Raw genomic sequence first — 23,560 nt, 5'->3', positions numbered from 1 at the left:
CTGTGGCTGTGCTGAAAGCTAAATGAAGGAGCTGGTTTTCTTTAAACAGCATCTTATTCTTGATTAGAGTGATCATTAAATCATTTCAGATCTAACAAAGTGAGCAGCAGATGGAACACAGCAAAGACAGCAGAAAAATATGACATTTCAGAAAAGAATCAAACTAGGCAAACCCAGAAGTAATTCAAAAGAACTCATACCAAAATTCTGGCTAATATAATGACATATAGCATATGTCGGTGAATTACAACAGTTGTGGAAAATACTCAGGGGATTATTTTGTCTTTTGATAGATGTCAATACCAATCTTGAGTTAGAGAATTGTACTTCTGAATACATCCTCTCATGTGTGGTGTTGAGAGTCTCCCCACCTTTTTAGACACTATAGTGATTTTGAAAAATTTATATAAAGTTTAGTGAAGTGGAAATATCAGCCAAGCATGTAGCTAAAGATCATATCAATTTTTTTGTATCTGATGGATTTTGCTATGCTTCTTGCTGTACCTCTCTCTTCCCAAACTAGTGTCCTGATTTTCAAGGTCTTGAATTGCCTGATTCAGCTTCTAATCAGCTGGCTTTTCCATCTTCCTCCAACATTCCACCAAAGGTTTTCTCTGTCTTTCTACCACACCTTTTCTCATATGTGCAAAGTTAATTTCTCCCTATATCCAACATGAAAAATCTTTAACTCAAATTTGGCATCCACTGGAAACAGTCAGTGGTAGACTTCAGTCTAATTTGTATTTCCATCCACCAATTGCAACTGACTTGGCTGCTGCAAATCTTGTGAACAGAGTTGCAAAGGCAAGTCTCATGACAGCAAGAATTATTTAACATAACATTATATCACATCCAGATCCATTCCTGGCTGAAGGAAGACAAATCACAACCAAACAGCAAAGAAGCATACAGAAGGTTTGTTTTGAATTTCTTTCTAGTACTATTCCAAGGCCTGGTGGAGTTTCTTCAGTCCCCATAGAGTTTCACATGGTGCATTTTACAACTGATACTACATCAAATTGTATCAAATTATATCCTCTCGGGACTTATATTGCACACCTTCCATTTATTTTAGTTATTACTGCTCAATAAAATTTTTAACTATGAGGAATTTCTAACAGCCCATGACAAGTCTTGTGTAAATTTTTTAACTGCATTTTAAACTGATTTTTTTGATCTCACCTTTTTCATGTTATTCTCAATTGGTGTATTTCTTTTTTTTATTATTATTATGCTGTTGCCATATTTTTACAGTCTGTGATTTATCTCATTCATTCAGCTCATACATTGCTAGACCTAAATTATAGTGTGTGCCCCATGCAGGTACAGAGTAAGCCCATTGATCTGACTATTATTAGTTATTAGTTATTAGTTATCTGATTATTATTAGTTATTCACCAGCTGCCAAATGTAGATGCCTGTATTTGGCTTCAGATTCCCACTCTACTTGCATTATTCAGCACTAAATAATTTTAAATATGGCAAAAAGCAATAAATGCAACTCAAAAGAAATCTTAAAAGAGACAAGAGAAAATATTATTGTGCTTTACCTTCTTCAGCTACAATATAGTATGCTCTTCATAGATATTTTATCCAAAAGATAAAGGGAATATATTTTTATGGCATTGTATTTACTCTGCTTTCTTATATACATCTTGCAAATTAATGTTTATCCTAAAATTTAACATGAACAATGTAGTAGCAATGATACTGTATTGGACTTGACACAGATGTAGGGATTGTGTTTTCCCTTTGTGTCTGAAGGGCTGATATTGTACTGCACATGTGTGCAGTACAATGTTTTAATAGAGCTGCACACAAAAAGGAGCTGCATCTGCCCCAAGAGCTGCAAGGCTGTTTGTACAGATGCAGGCATGCAGCTGCTTTTCCTGAAAACTTGGTCAGGCACTCGTCACCAGTGTGTCAGAAGCTGTGTAGCATCCTTTAGTATCCCTTAACAAGTGAAGAATAAAATTGTGTTCATCCATCGTTTTCAACTTAAAAATCCATGCTGAAGGAACAAGAAGCATGTCAATAATATACACCTGGGTAAGTAAATTATTATTTTTCTGATTTGGAGGTTAGTTAAGGCCTTTCTCCACCTTTTCCACTGTGCTGGCAGCTCACATGTTCCTGTGCAATGCAGTACCTAATTTTTTGAACATTAGAGAAAAACTGCAGTTCTTCCCTGCATTTAGTATACAAGTGTCCAACACGCTGTCCTTCCCATGGGAGAGTCCTGTAAGAGAAGTTATTTTTAACTTAGGTTGTGATATAAATGTAACTAGCAAGCAACAGCAGTTTAGATAGTTGTTCTTTACATAGAAATAGTCCAACTTGTTTGTCAGTGAAATAAATAAGACAACACTGATGAGAAAGATTTCCTAACAAGGTGGTGGTCTTTCTCAAGCCATCCCTGCACAGATGCTGGGTGACACCAGCTACACATTGGATGAAGTGCTAAAATACTGAATCATGACTTTATGATGCTTTTGCATGTGTTTTTCAATATCCTTTCCCAGAGTTTGGTGCTAAATAATTAAATTATTTCAGTCATTCAAGTAAGATGTTTACTGGTGGACATGATTAGCTGGGCACTCAGCTGTCCACACTGCATGCACAAATACCTGATTTGCAAGTGCATTTTTCAACTAAGAAAATTTCAGCTGATGTTCCTAATTATGGCTTCTGGAAATTCTACTTCATTTTAAAATAGCAAATAAATTCTGATTACCTTGAATCTTCATGATGAAATTTTTTTTCTCCTTCATAACTACTTTACTTTTCTCATCACTCATCCCAAAAATACCTTGGCTGGCATTTTTATTAATGTCGTAGGACTAGAACAAGTACTTGATTATATTTGTATACCCAGTGACATGGTGTGTACAGATCAAATTCAAATTAAAAACTAAGTAAGACTGGGTGACTAATTGTAATATATTTTTATCAAAGGACTATCCTGGTTTATGATATAATGAGATTTTTCAGGATATTTTGTCCAAGTTTGAATCTGACAGGCTTAGGCAACACATAAAGACACACAAGTTTCCATGATTTATTATACTTGCAGGAAATCAAGAATGAAACAGGAAACACAAATGCTTATTGTTTCTATTTATATAGATTTAGATTTTTATAAGATGTCTAAAAGCATGGCTCAAGTAAACCAGAGTGAATTATCATTAGGGATTTATTCACTGGAATATAAGCATAATTGAAACTGTAAGGAAGAAGATATTTTTATAAAATACTGAGTAGCTTCAAAGCACTAAAATTGTCAACATGTCATCATAGGGTATGTTCATATTCAACTATAACCTGTTTTTTATCAAAATGGGTTTTAATTTTTATTTTGAAATGTTAATCCATTGCAGGGAAACTAATTTGGATTTAAGTCCACTTTTTAGAATAAAGTATTCTCCAGTTTGGATTTTTTTTTTTTTTACTGCATTTTGTCCCAAAATTTGTGATGTTTTTCCTTAATTCAAAATCTTTAAATCCCTGGTGCAGGAAGATAACTAATTTCTGTCCAGCTCAATCTATCACTTTCATCAATTAAAAGTTCTATGTTTAACATTACATCTTTGAATTTCAAGTGTCCCACACAGGAATTTCTGTTGATTCCTGTTTCAAGAGAAAGAAAGGATTAAAAATCTTTTATGAAAAATACTGGTTCTGAATGACTCCTCAAGCACAAGTGATTGTTTTTCAGTTATTTATTTATTTTCAATTGATATTTGGCAGCTGTTTCTCAGTGCTGTCATCTGTTAACTTATTTCTGACACCTGAGCTATGCTGTGGGCAGGTCAGGATGAATTAGAAGCAAATGTAAGAGAAGTATGTGACTTGCATTTCATTTGTTATTTACAAAGTTGTGCCAAATGAATGTTACAGCCCTGGGTAAGTGGAAATGCTTGTGGCCAGAGATTAACTGCTCTGTGTACATTTGAAGGCAAAGGCTGTAAGTATTTGCCTCTGTAAAGATGCAAAAGCCCAGCTATCACCTGAAATTAGAGTAACAGTAAGCATTAAATCCCTGGATGGCTATGGAGAAGGCTCAGGAGCTGTTGTACTGTTTTGGGTGCTGCGTGAACTTGGAACTCCTTGTGGATACTGTTTACATCTTTATTTACCTTTGAACATACTGAACTTGGGTGCCTGCTCCTCTGCCTGGCAGCCCTGGCTGTGCATCATGAGTGGCTCCAGCAGCATTATTTGTATTCACACTTTTGTCTGGGGGGTTTGACTTCCTAGTTTGTGACTGCAGGTAGAAGCCTGAAGGGGTGGGGACAAATCTCAGTTTCCTTCTTTCCATGGCCACATGACCTGCTGCACTTAGGGGGAAGAGAAGTGGTTTATGCAGGTTTCCCAGAGGAAGAGGAGGCTTTTGGGGCAGCCAAAGTCTGTATGCAAGGCAGGTGATGTGGAAGCACTGGGCTTCAGATGTAAAGCAGTTCCTGCACGCTCAAGCTTGTGCAGGTTGCTAGCAGTCAGTGCTCCCTGTCTCCTGCAGGTTGGCAGAATGAAGGGAAACATGCAAAATTGCTGTGCAGTGTACTTTCAGAGAGGGGGAAAAGGGGCTGGGAAGCTTTTCTTTTGAAGCTTCAAGATACTGTGTCTCGAACCAGCTGGCTCCTTCCATATCTGGGCAGGAGATGCTTATCAAAAAGGGAAGAATACAATGGTTCTAAAGATAGTTAAATTCTTTTGTGTAAGTAGTGGAACATCTTGAATCCTATTACCACTAGGAAAGTGGTCAGGGCTCATGTACAAGGAATAAAAAAAACCTAAAAGATAAGTCAGTTTTTTTAAAATAAGTTTCAAAAATGAAAGTATTATTTCAAATGAGCTTTTACTGCAGACTCTTTCAGTATCACTGGTAGTTTGGCAAAGATTCTTCTTGTGGTTAAAGTTCTTTTTCAACTGATGAATGGTTTTGATGAGTAGTTACTTGACTTTTAATGATTTTTCTCTCCTTCGTTGGTATTCAGTAAGCATGTCTTTGAAAAATGAATCTGCCCAAGAATTGCAGTTAGGCTTCTATTCTAAAGAAGGGAGACAAGAACACTTCAGTGAACATCATACTGGATTGATTTTATATAAAGAGGGATGCTGCATTTCTGTATTCACCTCTGTTTAACTTCTTCATGGTACTTTAATCAACAAATTATTTTTTTACTCAGATGAAGAGTATTGAGTACATTTCCTCATTTAAATGTTCTTTTATTGGGAATTAACTGCCACAAAAATATTAATTTATCAGAATGGGGGAATCACTTTAGCAACATTTGGTTTAAATTTGCCCCATTATTGAGACTGCCACTTGGTTACCACAGATCTAATTTTCTGAAGTGCTTTCATAAAATTTCTGTATATGACCTTCACTACTGATACTCTAAAATAATATGCATTGCTATCTGCAGCACTTAGTTGCCAAAAAGCAGGTGAAAAGCTGAGTTTTATTTTTTTCTCCTGTATCTCTTCCATCTGAGATAACTGTTTGCTGTAGCAAACCTGTGGTTCAGCTGCATGTGAGTGATCAGCATGATCTTCTGGCTTTTAAGTGCTTTGCTGGAGTTACCTGAAGAAGCAGCTGGCTCTGTTCTCCCACTACCTCAGAAATGTACCTTCAATTGGCCTCCACTGTTTTGCTCCACTTGTATTTTCTTTCTTGTTAACTTAGAAGATACCTTTAATTACAATGGCACAATGTAAAAGCACTGAGCACTGGGAAAGTTCTGATGCTCCCTCATTACAGAGCTCTCATACCTGAGCAATTCCTAATCTGGATGAATTATAAAGTCTGCCCAGTGGAACAAGTGAACATGTTATCATGAGGTTTTTCTCAAGAAATTGATGGCAGGTTGCATATGAATAATTAATGTTGTTCCTTATTAAGTTTTATGTGTAACAAATATACTTGCCATTCAAGCTGATATAGCACTGTAGTGAAAGATAAACTTCATACGGAAAAGGAGGTGAGCCTGGAATTTCTAACCTCTTATTTCTTCCCCTAAGCTTCCAGGTGTTTCATTTTCCAGCTGCTGTTTGCACCTGGGCTCAATGATGCTTTGAGAAACTATTCCACACTTTTCTGTTTGAATAAGTACAAAGAATACATTTCAATGTTTTACAAATAGTGGCCATTGAATTTAAATAACTTTCTATATACTCTGCAAAATTGCATATTAAAGGTGGTGGTAGTAGTAGTAGCTGGTTGTCTTGCTGACTGAATAGAGTTTTATATGTATACATGCATACATACATACAGATATATATATATATATATATATATATATATATATACATATATATGAATTTTTATTCTGTGCTTTAATACTGCTATGGGAATCCAGCTCCTGTCTTGCAGTGCAGAGAGCTGTCAGTCAGATTCAGATTTCCTGACTGCATTACTGCATTTCACTCTTAAGTTATGTAGATCAGCCACACGTGCTGTCCTGCAAGAGTATGGGGCAAGAAGTTCCAAAATAATACTTTGGGTGTACAGAAAGATTTACTTTTGTAAATCAGTAGGGTCTATTCAACAAAGCTGAAAGGTTTTATTTCGCTAGGATCTAAATAGAAGTTAGCTAGATTTGTGCCCTTTGTGAACAAAACCAAGACTTGAAACCTTGGTCCCCTGAGGAGAACAAAGTAGCAAATAAGAATTTCTCTGAAGGCAGATCTGACTTCTGCTGCAGTCTAAGAAACAGCAACTTCATTGACCTCTTGCAAGAGGATTATGGGAAGTGTTTCCATTCCCTTCTGCTGAAAAAACCCTTCTCTTGTGAACGCCATCAAGCTGTTTGCCAGCAGTTGACAATCTAAATCTAGATTTAGGCTTCCACCTCAGATTTCAGCTTTTCCTATCCCCACTTTGGAGCACAATATCCACATCACCTATACGAGCTCTTGTTCATCTATTTACAAATGTTCGTTCAATCTTCTCCCCTCTCCTTCATCCCTTGTGTAATAGCAGCCTTGGCAAGGCTGTTTTGTAGAGAGGAGCACAGCCCTCTGCACACTGTAGCTGCTGTACACTTGCTGAACATGGCAAGAATGTATCAAAATTTTGATTTATGTATTTATATATGCCAAAGTCTCAGCTCCACACTGATGGGCATAGGTCTAGCTAGCAGCACTGGATGGTGTTTTTTCCTCTCTGTAGTCACTGCACTGGAATGGCCCATTCTGGAGAACAGGATCCTCAAAGTCCTGTAGGGAGCAGGTCCTTGACTGGCTTTAGGTTAGAGCTGGAAGTGCTGCTGCTGCTATGCTGCAGAGGAGTCTGCTTCTGTTTTTGGCTAAAATACAACAAATACTGCAGCTGACAACTACATAGACAGGGAAAGGTGTTCAGCAGTTGGCACCTGACTGATAATAGAAAAAGCACCACCACTATATCTCAGGAGTATAGGCACAAAGTATTCAGAAAATGGGCTTCATGAGAATTGGCTAATAATCTTCAGATTTTCTTCTAGAAAATTAATATAATTTTAATCAGATTAAATTTAAGATTCTGTGGCCTTATGAGTTCCATTGTTGTTATAACAGTTAACACATTTTATGTACAATGAAATATTTAAAAGAGGTCTGCAGGAAAAAAAAAAAAAGCCAGTTTTTTAACCTGCAATCTATTGTGGGGTTTTTTTTTCATTCATAAGGATTCTTTGTATTTCTTTTATAGAGGAATTCAAAATACAGAAAAGATATTATCCAAGAATACAAGTATGAAAAATTGCAGAAATTGGGTTTTGTTTACTTACTTACTAATTTTTTTTTTTAATGTAACATTTTCTAGGCCTAAAAATGGGCTTTTAGGATGCCAGAGTTGTACACAAATACATTATTCAAATTACTGTGCATGAGCAGGTGAGCTGCAACAAGAAATGCTATCCATATCTCTCTTGGCATAAAATATGTGCATATGCAACAGTGTAATGGCTTTAAATGTTTTCATCTTATAACTCAATGGATTTTTGGTGGAATCATCTAGGACAAATTTTAGCTAACATCTGCAGACAGGACTTCAGGAAAGAAAAATTTTGTAAGTGTTCAGTGATAGAAAATAGAAATATAACAGCCCTATAGAAATAGTTTTAACATCTGTGTGCTGATGACTCCTGTTCTGTGTAACAACCCTTTTTACAGTAACTCCTTCTGAATTGCTCACAGGACCATGAAGTCAAGTCAAGCATTTCTGTGTGGTACCACACCTCCCAATTTCACTTAATGACCACTGAAGTGCGTGAGCTCAAGATACCCTGATGAACAACTAAGTTTCAGTTTTGCCTGGTTTTGTTGTTGTTGTGGGGTTTGGTTTGTTTTTTTTTTTTTTCCCTATGACAACAGATATCAGATCCTCAAAGCCTTTTTAGCCTCTGCCATAGTGACAGGCAGGAAGCCACAGGGAAGGAGAGTGAAGCGTCAGCTCTCCACGCCCCGGTGGACTGAAGAGCTGGGGTTGCTGCAGAATGATAATGTGCTGCCCTCCTACAAACTCCTCCCTGCCCATCCAGGGCTGCATGGACATGTGTGAACAGCATCCAGATCTACCAACATCCTGAAATGTTGTGTTCTCTACACAAAAGGCCAATATAATGATGAGGAAATGTAGAATCAGGGATACAGTTTTCTGTGAGTAATGAGTTACCTGTGTCACAAGGATCCTTTTTTTTTTTCTTCTCCCCAAGGAGATTCTGCTTTCATTTAGCTTTCATAAATGGCTGAATGTAAGTTCCTTAAATTTTTCTGATAGTACAGAGCTGGAATTTTTGCTGTTGCTTTTGGGGCCCAAAGTAGAAGTCTTCTGCATTGCTATTGAAGAGCTGCAAACTATGTGCTTCCCATGGTAAGAGGGAAAGAGAGAAGGATAAAAGTTTTTAATTTACATTTTGCTCTGAAATTCCCTTGTCCTTTTACAGAGAGCATCATCTCTTTCCATAGTGTAGGTGCAAATCCGTGAAATATCAGCAGTGTTCCAGGTATGCTATACTCTAACAAAATTTTATTCTTAGTCCTTTAAGCTGAAACCAGTCTTGAGCTGTGTGAAAGATCCCTGGGCAAGGAGTTTAGACAGATTCTCAGAAGAAGAGTATATTAAAAAGAAAATCCTATAGCTCCAGAGCTTGCAGATAACTGATTCTCTCTTACTGAAACAGGTGTTTCTAGAATGCATAAAAATTAAGAATTGGAGAGAGTTCAGAAGCAGTGTCATTGCTATTGGGAGGGTTGAGCTGATAGATTTGCAAGGAGAGATTAAAGAAAGCTATGTCCAGCTCAGCTAATGAATGATCCATCAATAATTGAAACGTGTCAGCCCCAAAGTCTGAGTATTTAGAACTGCAGAGCAAAAATACCTAAGGATGACATAAGAAAGATTTATATATATAAAAAATCAGGTAGTAAAAATCAATACATAGAATAGTAATAAAAAATGTTAGACCAAGTAGTAGTTCTCTAAAGAGAGGGATAGCAAGCATGACAATTACAACTTAGGTTTGCTCCATGATTTTGAATTTTTCAGATTGGTAAGTGAATAGGGCAAAAATGCTAAAAAGGATGTTTTTTAATGCATGGAGCAATCATGTGTTGAATGTAGGTGATGGGAATGATTCCTTCTGGCTCTTCAATCTATTTTGTGCACCATGCACTTTAACTGAGGCTCACTGTGATGTTATCTATGAAAAGTAATATCTTTGTGGGAACCTAAACTGTGATATTATGAGCTCTGTTCTGAGGATCTTATACATACCACTTTATCACAGATATTATTGACAGTAAGTGCTTTTACCACTTTTATATATTCTCTTTGTGAGTTGTTTTATAGCAAGGCAACTAAATCAAGAGAATTTTTCCTGACCAGCCGAGCAGCTGATAGGTCTCCTTACAAGCACTTAGGTGAATTCAATGCACGAGGATGATAAAAAGGCAGGTTGGGACAAAAGTGGATGTCAAAACATAACCCTCTGCTCTTCCCCATCACCTCAAAGGTTATGTCTCACATGTAAAATTACTTAGGTTTTGAACCCCACTTTTCCTTAATTCTTTTGTTCAGAAAGTCCATCTGATCCTTTTCAGGATTCATCTGCCCACTTCTGATTCTCTGCTTTTGTCTCCTATTTCCCTCCCTTGTTCTCTGCACATCATGATCCTTTTTCAGGCTGAGTCATTATCCTGTTAAATTCTCCCAGGAAGGGCTTTTTTCTCAGTCATGCTATTTCTTACTCAAGTGGTGCCTGTAAGAAGATCAGAACAATCCATGCTAGGAAGAACTCTGTGAGTGGCAGTACCTATAGGACAAGCATACAAGTTGTATTGTTTATTAACTGCAAATTCACTTCTATCCCATACCCCCTGCCTGCTTAGATAAACCTAAACCTCCACTGGGAGGTGAGAAAAAATATTCTTGACAATTTCCAGAGCCTGAAGATTAAAACTGGCCCAGTCCTGCATGTGTGTGTGTGTGTTCACTTTGAAAAGGATTTTCTTTATCTTGCAAGTCCTGCAGAGTCTACAGATAATGTGGCTCCCTTTCTGCTCCAAAATGTGCACAAATCCTCCCCCTGCCATGCCTACAGATGAAAACAAAAAATATTCCCTTGCCAGGTCTGCAGTAAAAAGGAATGTGTCCCAAATGCAATCATTTCTTGTGTACTACATCTTGTGAGCAAGCAGACGGTATGGCTTGCTTCAGTAACTTTTATATGTAAACAGTCTTTAAAAACATAATCTACATTGTCAAAGCCTAATCTAAATGATGTACTGACATTGCTTACTTTGATATGCTGACTTGGTTTTGAATTCTCTCTGGATTGCCTGGCCCCACATGGCCTTTTTGTGTTTTGTTTACTTTTCACTTAGCTGTCACATATTTATTCCCATTAGATGTACAAAGTCAATGGATTCAGCCTAGCTTCACAGCTTAGTTGGCTAATACAGCACAGGGAAAAAGCTAAATGAAGCCAAGCAGAGGGGCAGGAAAAAAGCAGAGGGATTCTTCAGGTCTGACATACAGACCAAGGAAACAGAAAACCAGAAAAATATCTGGGTCTGGTAGAGCACCTAGAGATTACTGTTTTTTCAGAAAAAAAAACCATAATATGTCTGGAAAGCAGAAATTAATTTATTTGTATAGACTGAATTTCTGTTTTTAAAGGCTTCCTCTGCATAAATGCTTAAATTTTATATATATTACATATATTTAAACTTTTTTAAAAATTTGGAATTATTTCAAATGTGAATGGATGGGGAAATGTTACTTTAAAAGCTCTTTCAGTGTAATGAGCTGGTTGGATTTATCTTAGTCAATTAAAATGGCCTACATGATCTTGTTCTGTGAAAGTCTTTGAAGATGTGAAAATGCCTCATGCTGAGAAAATAATCTGCTTGGTATGGTCTTACCCACAGAACCCATAAGACAAAAAGGTGTTTGTGAAGTCTGTCACAACTTGGAGCATGACTGAAATGTGGACCATCCTGAACAGTGGTCTTCCCTCTGAATAGCCATGCCTACCTTGCCATGCTTCTCCCAATGGGAATACCTACCCTCCCTCTAAATGTTTTTTTTTACAGCTTGAAGGAAAAACAGTGGGGGATTTCATGTGGAATTTAGTGTTGGTGGAAGGACTGTGATGTTTCCTTTGCTCCTGGAAAAGGGACAGTCCATATTTCCTCCATGGCACTGTGTCACTGATGGCACATTCTTTCCAGGTCACGTTTCTTCAGTTTCAGCCGAGGCGCTCAGCCCAAGCCCTGCATGGCACCAGCATCTGGCAGCAGCTGGGCACCCAAACTTCACTTCCCTTAAAGAGCAGAATGTGCTGAAACTGCCCCATTTCCAGGTGCACTGAGCTCCTTCCGGACATGGCAGCCTATAGCCTGAGCTTTTCCTCCGTCTGCTGCAGGTGAAATACGGGAACTACGCCTTTGTGTGGGACGCGGCGGTGCTGGAGTACGTGGCCATCAACGACGCGGAGTGCTCCTTCTACACGGTCGGGAACACTGTAGCGGACAGAGGATACGGGATCGCCCTGCAGCACGGCAGCCCCTACCGAGACGTCTTCTCACAAAGGTAAGCCTCTGGAGCAGGAGGAGCAGGTACTAAGGAAAGGTTTCTCTCAGCTCTGGACTCTTCTTCCAATTTAATTTTCAGCTAATGAAAAACATCTTGTACTTGCAATCCACTTCATTTCTTGCGTACGCATTCATTTTCTCTGAGACATTGAGTTATTCACTTTTCAAAAAACTGCATTAGAAACACTTTGTGTTGTTCTTATTTGAATTGTTCTTGTTTCTTCTGAAAAACATTAATGAGATAAACTCAACCTCATTAGCAGGAAAATGAGGAAAGAGTTGCTTCATTTGTTATAGAGTCAGCATAACTCAACCCTTCCTATTTTCAGAAGCTGTTTCTTAAAGAAAAAAAAAAAGGGAATTTGGACACTGATGGGAAAACTAAAGGGCATGAACAAGAGCATTTGATATTTTGGTGGAAGAACCCCATTAGTACCCAAAAGCATAGGTGCTCATCCCCGTGCTAATCAATATCTTGGGCTACAAAAGTGCCATCTCTAGAGGTGTTACTGGTACTGTGTTCCTACTGGGATTGGAAATATTAAATTAATTGTATGTATTGTGCCTTTGCATACGTCTTTCTGCTTCACTCCAGTATTGATTCCTAAATCAGGATGTGTGTGAAATGTAAAAAAACTACTAAACTTCTAAAAAGCATAATTTGCAGTTTGGTGCTTAGGAGAAGACGTGAGCTAGTCTCCTATCAGGAGAATCTGGTCTCTCAACCAGGTTTCTGTTGGTTTGTGTTATGTGTATGAAGCAAAATTTTACAGTTGCTGCAATGGGATTTCTGTTGTGTGGCTGCCAGGTAAACATACAAAATATGCTCAGTTTGGACTGTTGCCTTTGGCTTTGTTTGATGGGGGAGAAAGTAGCCAGTAAGTAATACTGTGCAGATCCAGAGGAATGACTCTCTGCTCATACCTACTGCATGAACAGGGAAGACTTGGATTCTTTGAATCTGTTCCACTTTGGGAGCGTCGTTGCTGAATTTTGTGTTAATGTAACATCAACATAATAAAAATTTCACAGGATCAACAAAAAAATTAATTTTCATGCAACATGTGTATTCTTTGTCTATTACAAAGAGTATTAGAGGAAAATATTTACCAAATACTGTGATATTCTCATATTCGTGCTGTCCAGGCTGGCTCTGCTTAAAATCTCGGGCACTCTACTCTTTGGGATCTTTATGTAAAACAAAGGAGTAGGATTCTTTTCTGTTATCTTTCAAAGAAATTCTTCCACCTGTTAGAATTCTCAAGTGCTTGTCAAGGTGTTAAGTCTCCACAGCCTTATCCCTGTAAGCCTGAGTACAAAAATTGGAAGACATTAGGGAATTTCAGAGTCTGTGTCTTTATTACTAAACACAGTGAAACTGCCGAGTGACATGGTACAACGCACACCCACACTCTTCCTGCCCGCAACTGCTGCTCTGCAAGCCAAGGTGGATGCACCCAAAGTGCCCTCAGAGACTGCTTGTGACAGGGTTTATGCACTGGGTTAGCTATTGGCATGGGGGGAAAATGGTTATGACTGATTCTGGTAAGATAATTTCTCCTTGGTCATGGTATTCAGCACATGGAGAGGCTGGGTTACAGCTTCTTCTGATACACTGCCTTCAGCAACTCTGGATCATTGGTCTGTGCAGGCCTGACATTTCCAAGTACAATTTTATTTCATAAGAAAATTTTGGCTTTTCAGTGTGTTATTATATCTTGGAGCTATAGGAAAGCAGAAGGAAGCATAAAAATTTGCACATATATAGGTATTTTTATCTGAGGATCTTCAAAGCAATACTTAAATATTAGCATCTCTCAGGAAAGCAGATGCTATTTTCACTTAATGCTTAGGGAATCCGTTGCATCAGGAGACTTAAATGAAATCCCAAGGTCATATGTTGTCCCCTGGTGGAATCAGGGATCATAGGCACTCATTTTTGATTTCCTGCTCAAGTTGTCAGAGTTCAGGTAGATGAAGAAAGGGATTATTTGTCAGATATTGGGCCACAGGAGGATCTGGATGGATATGCAGAATTTAGCACTGGTGAGAAAATAACTCATTACATTAGGAGGAATAATGGCTGAACACAGAAATGGGAATTTGCTTGGAGTGATACTACCTCCTGCAGAATGTAGAGAGCCTGAGATGTATATTCTGAAAATTTGTGTGCTGCTGTGCTTATATTCTTATCTCTGTATTATGAGAGCATATTATATAGCATTTCTAATTATGTCCCTAAATATAAATTTACATTTTAAAACAGTGAAAGACCATATAAGAACAAGTATGTGAAAGAAAAATCATGCTTACAAAGTAGCTTATGAGGTTTTGTTCTTAACACCCTTCTGTACTGTCCCTTAAGTTTACATCCATGTGGTTTTCATACATCATCCTTACGTCTCTTCCTAATGAAAAGGCTCAACAACCTTCAGCAGCTGCAGCCTGCATGCTAAATAGAGAGAGAGGAATAGATGCATTGTATAGGATTAGCTAATGTTCACATGAATATTTCACAGTTTTAATGCAGCAGGGAACTGGTTTAAAATATATTGGCACGTCTTGATCTTTCCCAAAATAAATATATTTATGTGAAAATACAGGCCTTCTGTTTTAAGAAATTTTATACAAAGCCATAAGCTGCATAGTGTTAAATCCCTAGGGTGCAGCTGTGAAAGGTCTGGCAAGCTCACAGGAGATTTTGTTCTCTGTGCAGGAAGCACAGGCATGCATTTAAAACTGTTCAGCACCTTTTACAAGCATTCAGGTGATTCCCAGAAAACAGGGGAAGAGACAGTGAGGTGTAAGCAGTCACCCCTTCTCTCTAAAGTTATGCAGCGTGAGCTGCAGTCAAGGTAACACTGTGGTGAAGTTTACCAACAGGAAGCATTGTAAAAAAAAGGGCCTTTGAGACCCTTCTTTTTACAGGCAAAAAAAAAAAAAAATCCCTTCTATGCCAAAACAAAGACACGAGCAGCAGTGAATGGCCTCACTGCTGTATGAAATTGGATTTGTGCTGCACAGGGGCATCAAAGCAGCCAGCTGGGGTCCCACACAGCATCTGTGACCAGGCCCTGCCTAATGCTTTCTCTGAAAACAGATGCTTTGGGTCCATCCTGACAACAGATATGTGGCTGTAACACAAAAAATATAGAAAATAAACTGTAGTATGGAGCTATCGTAGCCATCCCAATTACTTCATTCATGTTGCAGATGTTAACAAACACAGCTGGCCATGCATTGCACTAGGCAGCCAGGTTATGTGCTCAGGTAGATTGCTGTCTTCTTTCCTTTGCCACTAAGACTTAGCAGCACCAGTAGCCTCCTGTCAGTTTTCCCTCTCTATATATTTTTCTTTCAAGGTAATGACAGGGGCTGTAATAATAGGAACTGCCAAATTTCCTAGGAGAGCTTGAAAAGGATGTGTCTTTGGTTCATGAGGAGCTGTGTAATGACACTAAATTTGACACCTGTTAAGAATTCTTTTCAGCCTTAAACTTTAAAACTTCTATTGAACCCCTAGGAGGTATAAATATAATTGCAGATGCTTTTCAGAGTATTTCATAGGATGTCTGTGCTTCCTGCAGTGCTGCACCAATGGCTCAGGTGCTGCGCTGGTGGCTGGCTTTTGGTGGGGGTCAAAGAGGGGTGGCAGCAAAGTGCTGGAATCCTGTTCATGTCCTCACTTTCTCTACTGTTTCACTCTCTTCTCCTGCACGACAGTTCCAGCTGCACAGCACATTAGAGGCAAAGGGACAGGAAGCACTAATTCCGTGCCCAGCAGAGGCCAGCAGCCAGCTTTTCACTTAACTGGAACCTGTCAGCACCTAAAGCCACTGAAAAATCAAGCCATAGTTGCTCTGCACCCCTTGTATTCCAAAGAGCATCCATGTGTGCTCTGCCTCTCTAGGTCAAAGGAAAATGTGACAATAGGAAGAATAAAAAATAAAAGGCAAGCTTGCCTTTAGAGCCCACAGTGTGGGACTCTTTCTTGTTCATCAGCTGTTCCCACAACTGCCCCAGCCAAGCACAAGCTCATGGACACCTAAAGTTGTCTTTGTGCCAAGAGGAGCAGCAACACTTCCATAATTCCTGGTGGTTGTCTGTAGGAAGGGGGTATGTGAGGGCAGAATGTATGGAAGGTACAACTACGATATGGCTTCTGCAGGAACCCCAGTCTGAATTTGACATTATTCACAAGAAGTCACAGCAAATTTGTGCTGTTGCTAGAGAAGTCAATCACATCTTTTTGTCCTGAGGAGGGAAAATAAATGGACACTTATAATTATTTCCCATGGCAATCCCAAAGACACGTCCCTAGCAGCAAGTGGTGTGCTTTCTGATATCCAAAACTTTGGAGGGACAGAAAAGATCCATCACATGACATTTCAGACTGCCCCTTAGCAAATCATTAGCCAACTGCTTTAAATAAATGGTGTGGATATTCTCCTGTCCTTTTTACATCTCATCAGCAAAATCCTGAGTCTTAGAAAGTTCCTGCCCTGAGCCATAAATATGTGTTCTTCCTGTCTTCTGACCATTAATTCTCTCTCCTTAAATTTTCATTCTGTGTCTTGGAGGTCACTTATGTCCAAAGACTCCAGTGCAACGAAAATTACTTTATTCCTAACTACTTCGATTTTACTCTGCCCTTGGAACTATATACCCCTTTCTTTGAGAAGATCACTCTATTTTTTTTTTTAATTCTTTTAATGAAAGCCCAACAAAGTGTCACTGATTCTCTGACTTATCTTTTACCAGCTATATGGAAAATAAGAGTTTTGGATTAGACCCTCACCTTGCAGAGGACTAACAATGATGATGTAATTGTTTTTTCATTATTAAATATGAGGATCATCTGCAGAATAGTGGATGCCTTAGTAAGAGATCGACTTAGCTTTGTCTTAGTAGTTTGCTAAGAATTCAAATCTCATTCTGAGCTGTATGTATTACATTCTGAAATATATGTTGGACAAACTAGTAAAATCTACCTAAATCCACCCAAAGCATGTTTTTTCTGATAATTCCAGAAAATTAAGAAACTGCAAGTTCAGAGAATTACTTGACTTCAAGCAAATTGAAATGAATTGAAATAGAAGAGTTTAAGAGTCTGCTCTTAGATTATGTCACAAATACATATAACTGAAATTATATTAGTGAGAGGAAAAAAAATTAAAATTGACTCCAGGTTTCTGAGCAATCTGACATGAGCATCCAGTCTTAATTTATTCAGATATTGTCATTGTTAATGAAAGCCTTTACTTCAGAGTAGCATGTAGTAACAAGGTAGTTGCTCAGATAACCAGGATATTAAATAAAAATTTAACCACACCCAAGGTAATATTTCTTGACCATCCAAAATAACCAGTCTATTCTATTTTTTGCTGCATGAGACTTGTAGGGGTAAAACTGAGTCTATCTCTATATGAGACTTGTAGGGGTAAAACTGAGAATTGCACCAGGCCCTAGGTCTCAAAACATCCGTCTTCCTTTTTGCTGACCCAGGTCCTCCAAGACAAACTGCAGTTGCCCTTCTGTCAGAATCTGAGGTATTGATGATTCCGAGATTGTAAAAAGTCTCTGTCTTTCTGCCCCATTGCCAAAGAAGAAGCCATAATTCGTCTGTGCTGTTTTCAAGGTTGTTTATTCTTGCTCATCTCTGACATGTTCTGCTGCCCTGCCACAGCTCTGTCCTGCAGGGCAGCGTGTGGGACTCTGCCCCTCAGTGGGATGTTACAAACATTATATACCAGAAACTACGTGTGCTATATTTACAATAATGTGCCAATATCTATCACCTACATTGAACAGTGTGTCCCCAGCCTAAACCAATAGAAAAATGCCAACACTACAGTGAAACATGGAGGGCATGAAGAAGGAGAAAAAGGACAAGACACACCCAAGTTCCTCCATCTTGTCACCTTTGAACCCCTAATCTAGAATCAAAAAATTTTACTTTTGCACCTGTGCCACACTTAATTATTACTTATATCAAACACTCAGAGCTTGTAATTCATCCTGTAAGATTGAAAACTCTTTTCCATGGACAGAGATCAGAGACAGTGTTTCTGGGGGCTCTGTACAGGGGGGTTCCTAACCCCCTGCCAGGGTCCCAGACCCTCCAGGGCAGTCAGAGGAAAGCCCTGGATTCCCACACCCTTCATGCCAGGAAATTCACCTTGAGGAAGCTCTGCTCAGCCAGCTGCCTGCCCCACTGGGGCTGCACAATGCTCACACTCCGCTCACCTTACTTCAGGCCACTGAATCCAGGCTGAAGACCTGTAACCTCAAATGAATTATAAGAAAAGATTTAGCTTCATTCTGGTTTTTCAAAATGGCATCCATTACTTCATGAGAAAGCCCTAACAGAAAGCTTTGGTCCCTCTGCTATTCTCTCTTCTTTTTCCTACCAAGCCCACGAGCATCTGACCCAGGCCTATAGTGCTCTGCAGTCCTGTCTGAGCACATTGCTGATAGCTCTGCCCAAGGGCCACGTGATCGGACACTGTCCCTTAGCATCCTCTTCCACTAACTGCCTATTGCAGAGCTCCAGGTTCTGAAGATTCCTGCACTGTCATCAGAAGGGTTTTCTGGCTTTATTACCCTTCCCCATCTCCTTTGCTCACAGGGGGCTGCTGGCTGTAGGACTGCAGAGAGGCTGTGGCTCCCACACGTCACGTTGTGAGAACACGAGAAATGACTCCATTGACTCCTGATGGTGCTTGCAGGTCTCACTGTAAATTCACAACTAGAAGCTGAACAGGGTGGAGATGCCTACAGAAACACAGACTTTAGCAACTTCTTGATCTCCCATGATATTAACTGATGATAGAGATTAAAGGATTCTGCAGCAGACCCGGAGTTTATTACATACACATAGTGGAAAATTACATATACAGGCAGTGAGCAGATTAAGGCTTTTTAAATATACCATAACATTATTCAATGGTGTAAGTTAAAGAATCACGAGGAAGCAATTCTGAGAAGAAGCATGAGAAAGAAAAGAAGAAAATCATGGGGAAAGGCATTAGATCTTGCATTCTCACACAGCATAGAGCAATGAGAAATAGAGAGCTGCCTGCCTGCTTCACCATGGAAAGGCACCTCTGCTCCAAGCAGTGCTGTGGTGAAGGAAAACTTTCCAACATTGCTGCATGCTGGGGAAAAAAGGTACCATGAAAAAGGCACCTTCATTCTTTCTCTTTTCCTGATTAATACTCACTTTCAGAAAGGATCACACATTCAAAGTTTCCCAAAGGCAAGCCAGGTAAGGGTATGCTTTTGCATATTAATTCCCCATTATTATGCATGAACCACCCCAAAGAAAAGAGTCTAATTGTGATGTGTTAAATTACCAGTAGAGAGCACTTTGCAAGCTCTTTCTTACTACTTGCTATCCAATTCTCTACCCTTAGGCACCTCAGACTTGACATGTAAATGGCCAGATATTATTCAGTGAGGTGTGCAGTACAGTCAGTGGAAACAGTGTTGCTCATCCAACTATATGGAAGCGACATTTATTGTAAGCTGAGTTGTTCATGTGTTTTAAAGTTTTATGGAGTGAGTAAGTGCATGGCTGCCGAATTTGAAACTGCTTGGTTATAAATCTGATGACAGTAAAGCTAAAAGAAGTCTCAGTGAGTGGCTTCCTGCCAAGAACTTGCCTTTTATTAATTCCTGAAGGAAAGATTAGGTTCACCATCAGTGCACCCTGTCCTGTAGTACAGGGCTTTTTTCTTTTCTGGCTGCCTTCTCTAATGTGTGCATCAGTCGTGAGAGGAACAGGTGTGACTACTCACTCTGGGTCAGCTGAGCATCAGCACTGCCTTTAAAGTGGGGTGGAAAACAAGTGCAAAGCTTTCCCTGGAAATAGGAAGGGACCAGTCATGCAGCTGCCTTGATGATAGAACCATAAAAATCCAAGTAAGGGTTTAGCCCACCTACCCCACACCAGCACTGCCTGCCAAAGGTTCCCAGTTCTTTGCCTCAGTTCTCAAAACACTGGTCAACCTATTCAGTTAAAATGATCAAGAGTAGCAAAAGAGCAAAGAGTAATAGATCTTTGCTAACCCATTTTGTTGCCTTAAATAGTAATTAACCTTTAGCTGGACCATAAAGCTCATTTTCAGCTAGTCCTGTTTTCCAGACAAAACTAAAAGGCCTGAAATAAAGTTTGTTTTCAAAGCTGAAATGAACTTGATCGAATGACAGCTGGAAGGATTTATTCATATCTGAGCTAAGAGATGTGCTTCTACCAGTAGAACTGCTGCAAGAGGGGCTACCTGAGCCTGCAGAGATTTGCCCTGGTATATAACATCAATCTGCTATTTGCCACCTGTTCTTGAATCATCAGTAAACAAAGAAGGTGCTAGCCTTGGTTTATGACTTCAGCCAAGTTCAGGGTAGGCAAAGAGAAAAAGAACATGTTGAAAGTCTCCAGAATGTAGAGCCAAGAATGAGTGGTAGCAGGTTTCCTAGCAGAGCTGCCTTCCCTTGCTGAAATAGGATATGAGGAAGAGGAAAGCTTGCTGCAGGAACAGAGGGAGTGACAGGAGAGGCAGTGAGGATGAGGAGGAGCTGAGTGCTTCTCAGTGATTCTTGGAGTGTGAAAAAATGAAGCCTTCCTTATTGCTCAGCTCCATATAGGAGGAGATTAGCAAAGTGAAAAATCTAAAAAAAACCTATCCAGAGAAGTCTTCTGCTGTGTCTTAGAGCACACCCATGTGATGGGTTGCTCTAGGCTGCTCCCCAAGGAAATAATAACGAAACTAGGAGGAGAAGCTGATTTGCCCAGCAGGGTCACCACTATGCCAGAGTGCAGTGGATAGAGAGGTTTGGATTAGGTTGAAGATGAAGATGGGACGGGGAAGTCTTTACTCTCTGACTTCTGTGTAGCCTTGAGGAAAAAAAATGTTCTGGTGATGAGCTATCACAAAATTGGAAAGACCCCTGCCCAAACTCCAAAGAAGACATGGTGGTGGCAGAGAGGCTTTGCAGGGTTAAAACAGAAAAAAAAGCATTTGCTGACAAGAACCAGCTGGATAATGTTAGAGACTCTCGTTTGCACATGTGCAACAATGTGGTTTATTTTCTGCTTTAGTGCAAGTGGTGTTAGGTTAGCCCAAAGTAGAGCAGAGCCTTGATCCCAGCCATCATAGTTTTGATGACTGTCCTAAAAACCAAATGCCTATCCAGACCCAGGTTTTCCACTTAAACATGGTGTGCAAGCAGACAGAAATTATAATATGTCCAAGGAAAAACTGTGTTTGCCATTTTATTCATAAAACACTTTTGCAAAGTGCATTTAGTAATTTGCCATTGTAACCACCTGCTCGGAGAGCTCTCAGGGCAGAGCTCTGACACTGTATTTTGTTCATACTTTGACTGCTCAGCTAAAACTTCCATTTCTATGCATTTATTCTGCTTCACACATTATGTTATCAGTCACTTTCAATATTTCAAAGTCACAGCAGTCCTTTTCTGACATGCATTTGCCAGAATGAACTGCCTTGACTGCTATTATTACAGACTGCAGTTCCTGACTAAGGGAAAAGACTTACATAAAACCAGAATATTAGAATTTCTCAGAAAAAAACAATAGATAAAACAGAATAAAATTAGAGTCAGTGAACAGAAATAGATGCTTTAAATGACCAACCATATTTAAAGAAAAAAAAAAAAAAAAAGCAGGCGAGAATGGGAAGGCAGGATTTATAACCCAATATAAAAGAATTAATCAGGAAAAGCTTGCTCTTTCAAGTTCCTATGCAAGGTACTGATAATGGCACTCTTCAGCCATCTAGTAGTAAATCAGGAAAGTACATCATGCATGGACTTCCTCTGAATCAAATACTTTATCATATTTCTCTAGTGATCACCTTCAAGGGTGGGATTTTAATAATGAGGCAGATAGAGTCACAGCAAACCATCACAAGGGGGTTTGGCCTATCTGGAACATGTGCTTACACTGCTGATTAAGTCCTAGTGGCAATAATTCCTCATGGCACATGAGCACATCTACCTCTTGCATGTGTTTAACAGCAGGTACAGGCTTTACCAGTTCACTCTGACAGCCCTCACAGTCAAGGGCTGAGCCAGGGGAAGTACACTTGTTTGGAAAGGTCATGATCCTTTCATTCCTATTGCAATTGAATTTTTTTTCCCTTCTATTTGCTACTTTTGTCTTCAGCTGAAAGAATAGCCTAACAGCTGAATTAACAAAGCAGTGAAGAAAAGCTGCCACCTAATTACCTGGCTTTGTAGATAAGTACATGCTCCAGCTGCTCCCACAAAGCAGAAAGGTTTCAGCTGGTGACAAGCATTAAAAGGAAAAATAACTGTATTGGCTGCAGTTTCATAGGTGGGATGTCTCTACAGAACCAGAGAGATCAAGAGTATCTCAAAGACATCAGATTCCTACAGAAAGCTGATAAGACAGATACCTATATTTGGATTTGTTTATTTAATTAAAAATTCAATTATTTTTTAATTAAAAAAGAACAAACAAACTCCATTATAGTAATATTTGGAGAGAAAAACAGCAAAGTCATTAGTACTGTTTTGTAGCCTTGAGAGCAGGGATTAGAAGTTCCTAACCCAGGATTGATTTTTTTTTTGGCTTTGTCTGAGATATTCCTACAACAACACATGAGAGGAACCATGAAGAAGTGAGCCTTGAGGTAACTGAGAAATGGATACTTTATTTTTAATATTGTTTGGTTGCATTAATTTCCTTGGGTTTAGAGGGATTTAGTTAATTAGCAGTGGATCTTCAGATCATGGAATTACTCCAGATTTATACTGGTTTAGCTAACAAGAGAATTTAATCCTATAATATGCCTTTGGCATAATTTAGATGTAAGTCTCAAGATTAAGGTCCCCATGAAACAGGGAATTTATGTTCATTTCTTTTTCTTACACTGAAGTGGTATGCAAAGCTACAGTAATGTGTTGGCTCTGACAGTCACACTTGGGCAGCAATCAGGGCTTTCAAAATGCCATTGGGCTTCACCTGCAGCATCAAATTCCCCTGTGTTCTTCCATTTTACATCAGTCTGGAGGAAACTGTAAAATCTATAGAAGAAAAGCAATTGAAAACGAAGCATGGTTAAAGCCCTGGGGAAGTGAAAGTTTCTTGGTCTTCTTCATGTCCCTCTTAAGTTAAAAACACCTACAACACTCACTTTTAATTTTTTTAAGAGTAGCAATCTTGCACCAGATTAAGCATATGAAGCATCTTGAAAATACAAGATTTCAGAAAGAACCCCTGATAGGTGTTTAACACCAGAAGAAATATATCTGTGATTGTATATGTAAGTAAGTATATGTAAGCTGTGCTGGCAGCAGTGGCTATGTTTTATTCTTATCCCCAAAATGAAATATTTGTGTGATAGAAGAGAGCAGCAACACCCTCTCCTCCTGCTTGGCTTTGCAAGTGAAGGGTCTGTCACTCCAGCTTGCTACAGGACACTCAGCTCAGGGG

General features: G+C 39.2%; 1 protein-coding gene across 3 annotated transcripts in view; it reads left to right on the top strand.

The window, feature by feature from the left end:
- GRID2 (glutamate ionotropic receptor delta type subunit 2) overlaps positions 1-23,560 on the top strand; it is a 680,704-nt gene that overhangs the window by 603,250 nt on the left and 53,894 nt on the right. For all 3 annotated transcript variants that reach the window (XR_004148251.2, XM_021550296.3, XM_021550297.3), the window contains exon 14: positions 11,910-12,076. Coding sequence is in view for 2 of the 3 variants with exons in the window: in XM_021550296.3 (XP_021405971.2) it covers positions 11,910-12,076 (167 nt within the window). In the remaining variant the exon portion in view is untranslated. The remainder of the gene's footprint in view (positions 1-11,909; positions 12,077-23,560) is intronic.

The sequence above is a fragment of the Lonchura striata genome, chromosome 4 (genome assembly GCF_046129695.1).
Source record: "Lonchura striata isolate bLonStr1 chromosome 4, bLonStr1.mat, whole genome shotgun sequence".
NCBI lineage: Eukaryota > Metazoa > Chordata > Aves > Passeriformes > Estrildidae > Lonchura > Lonchura striata.
This window is presented reverse-complemented; position numbering and strand designations above follow the sequence as displayed.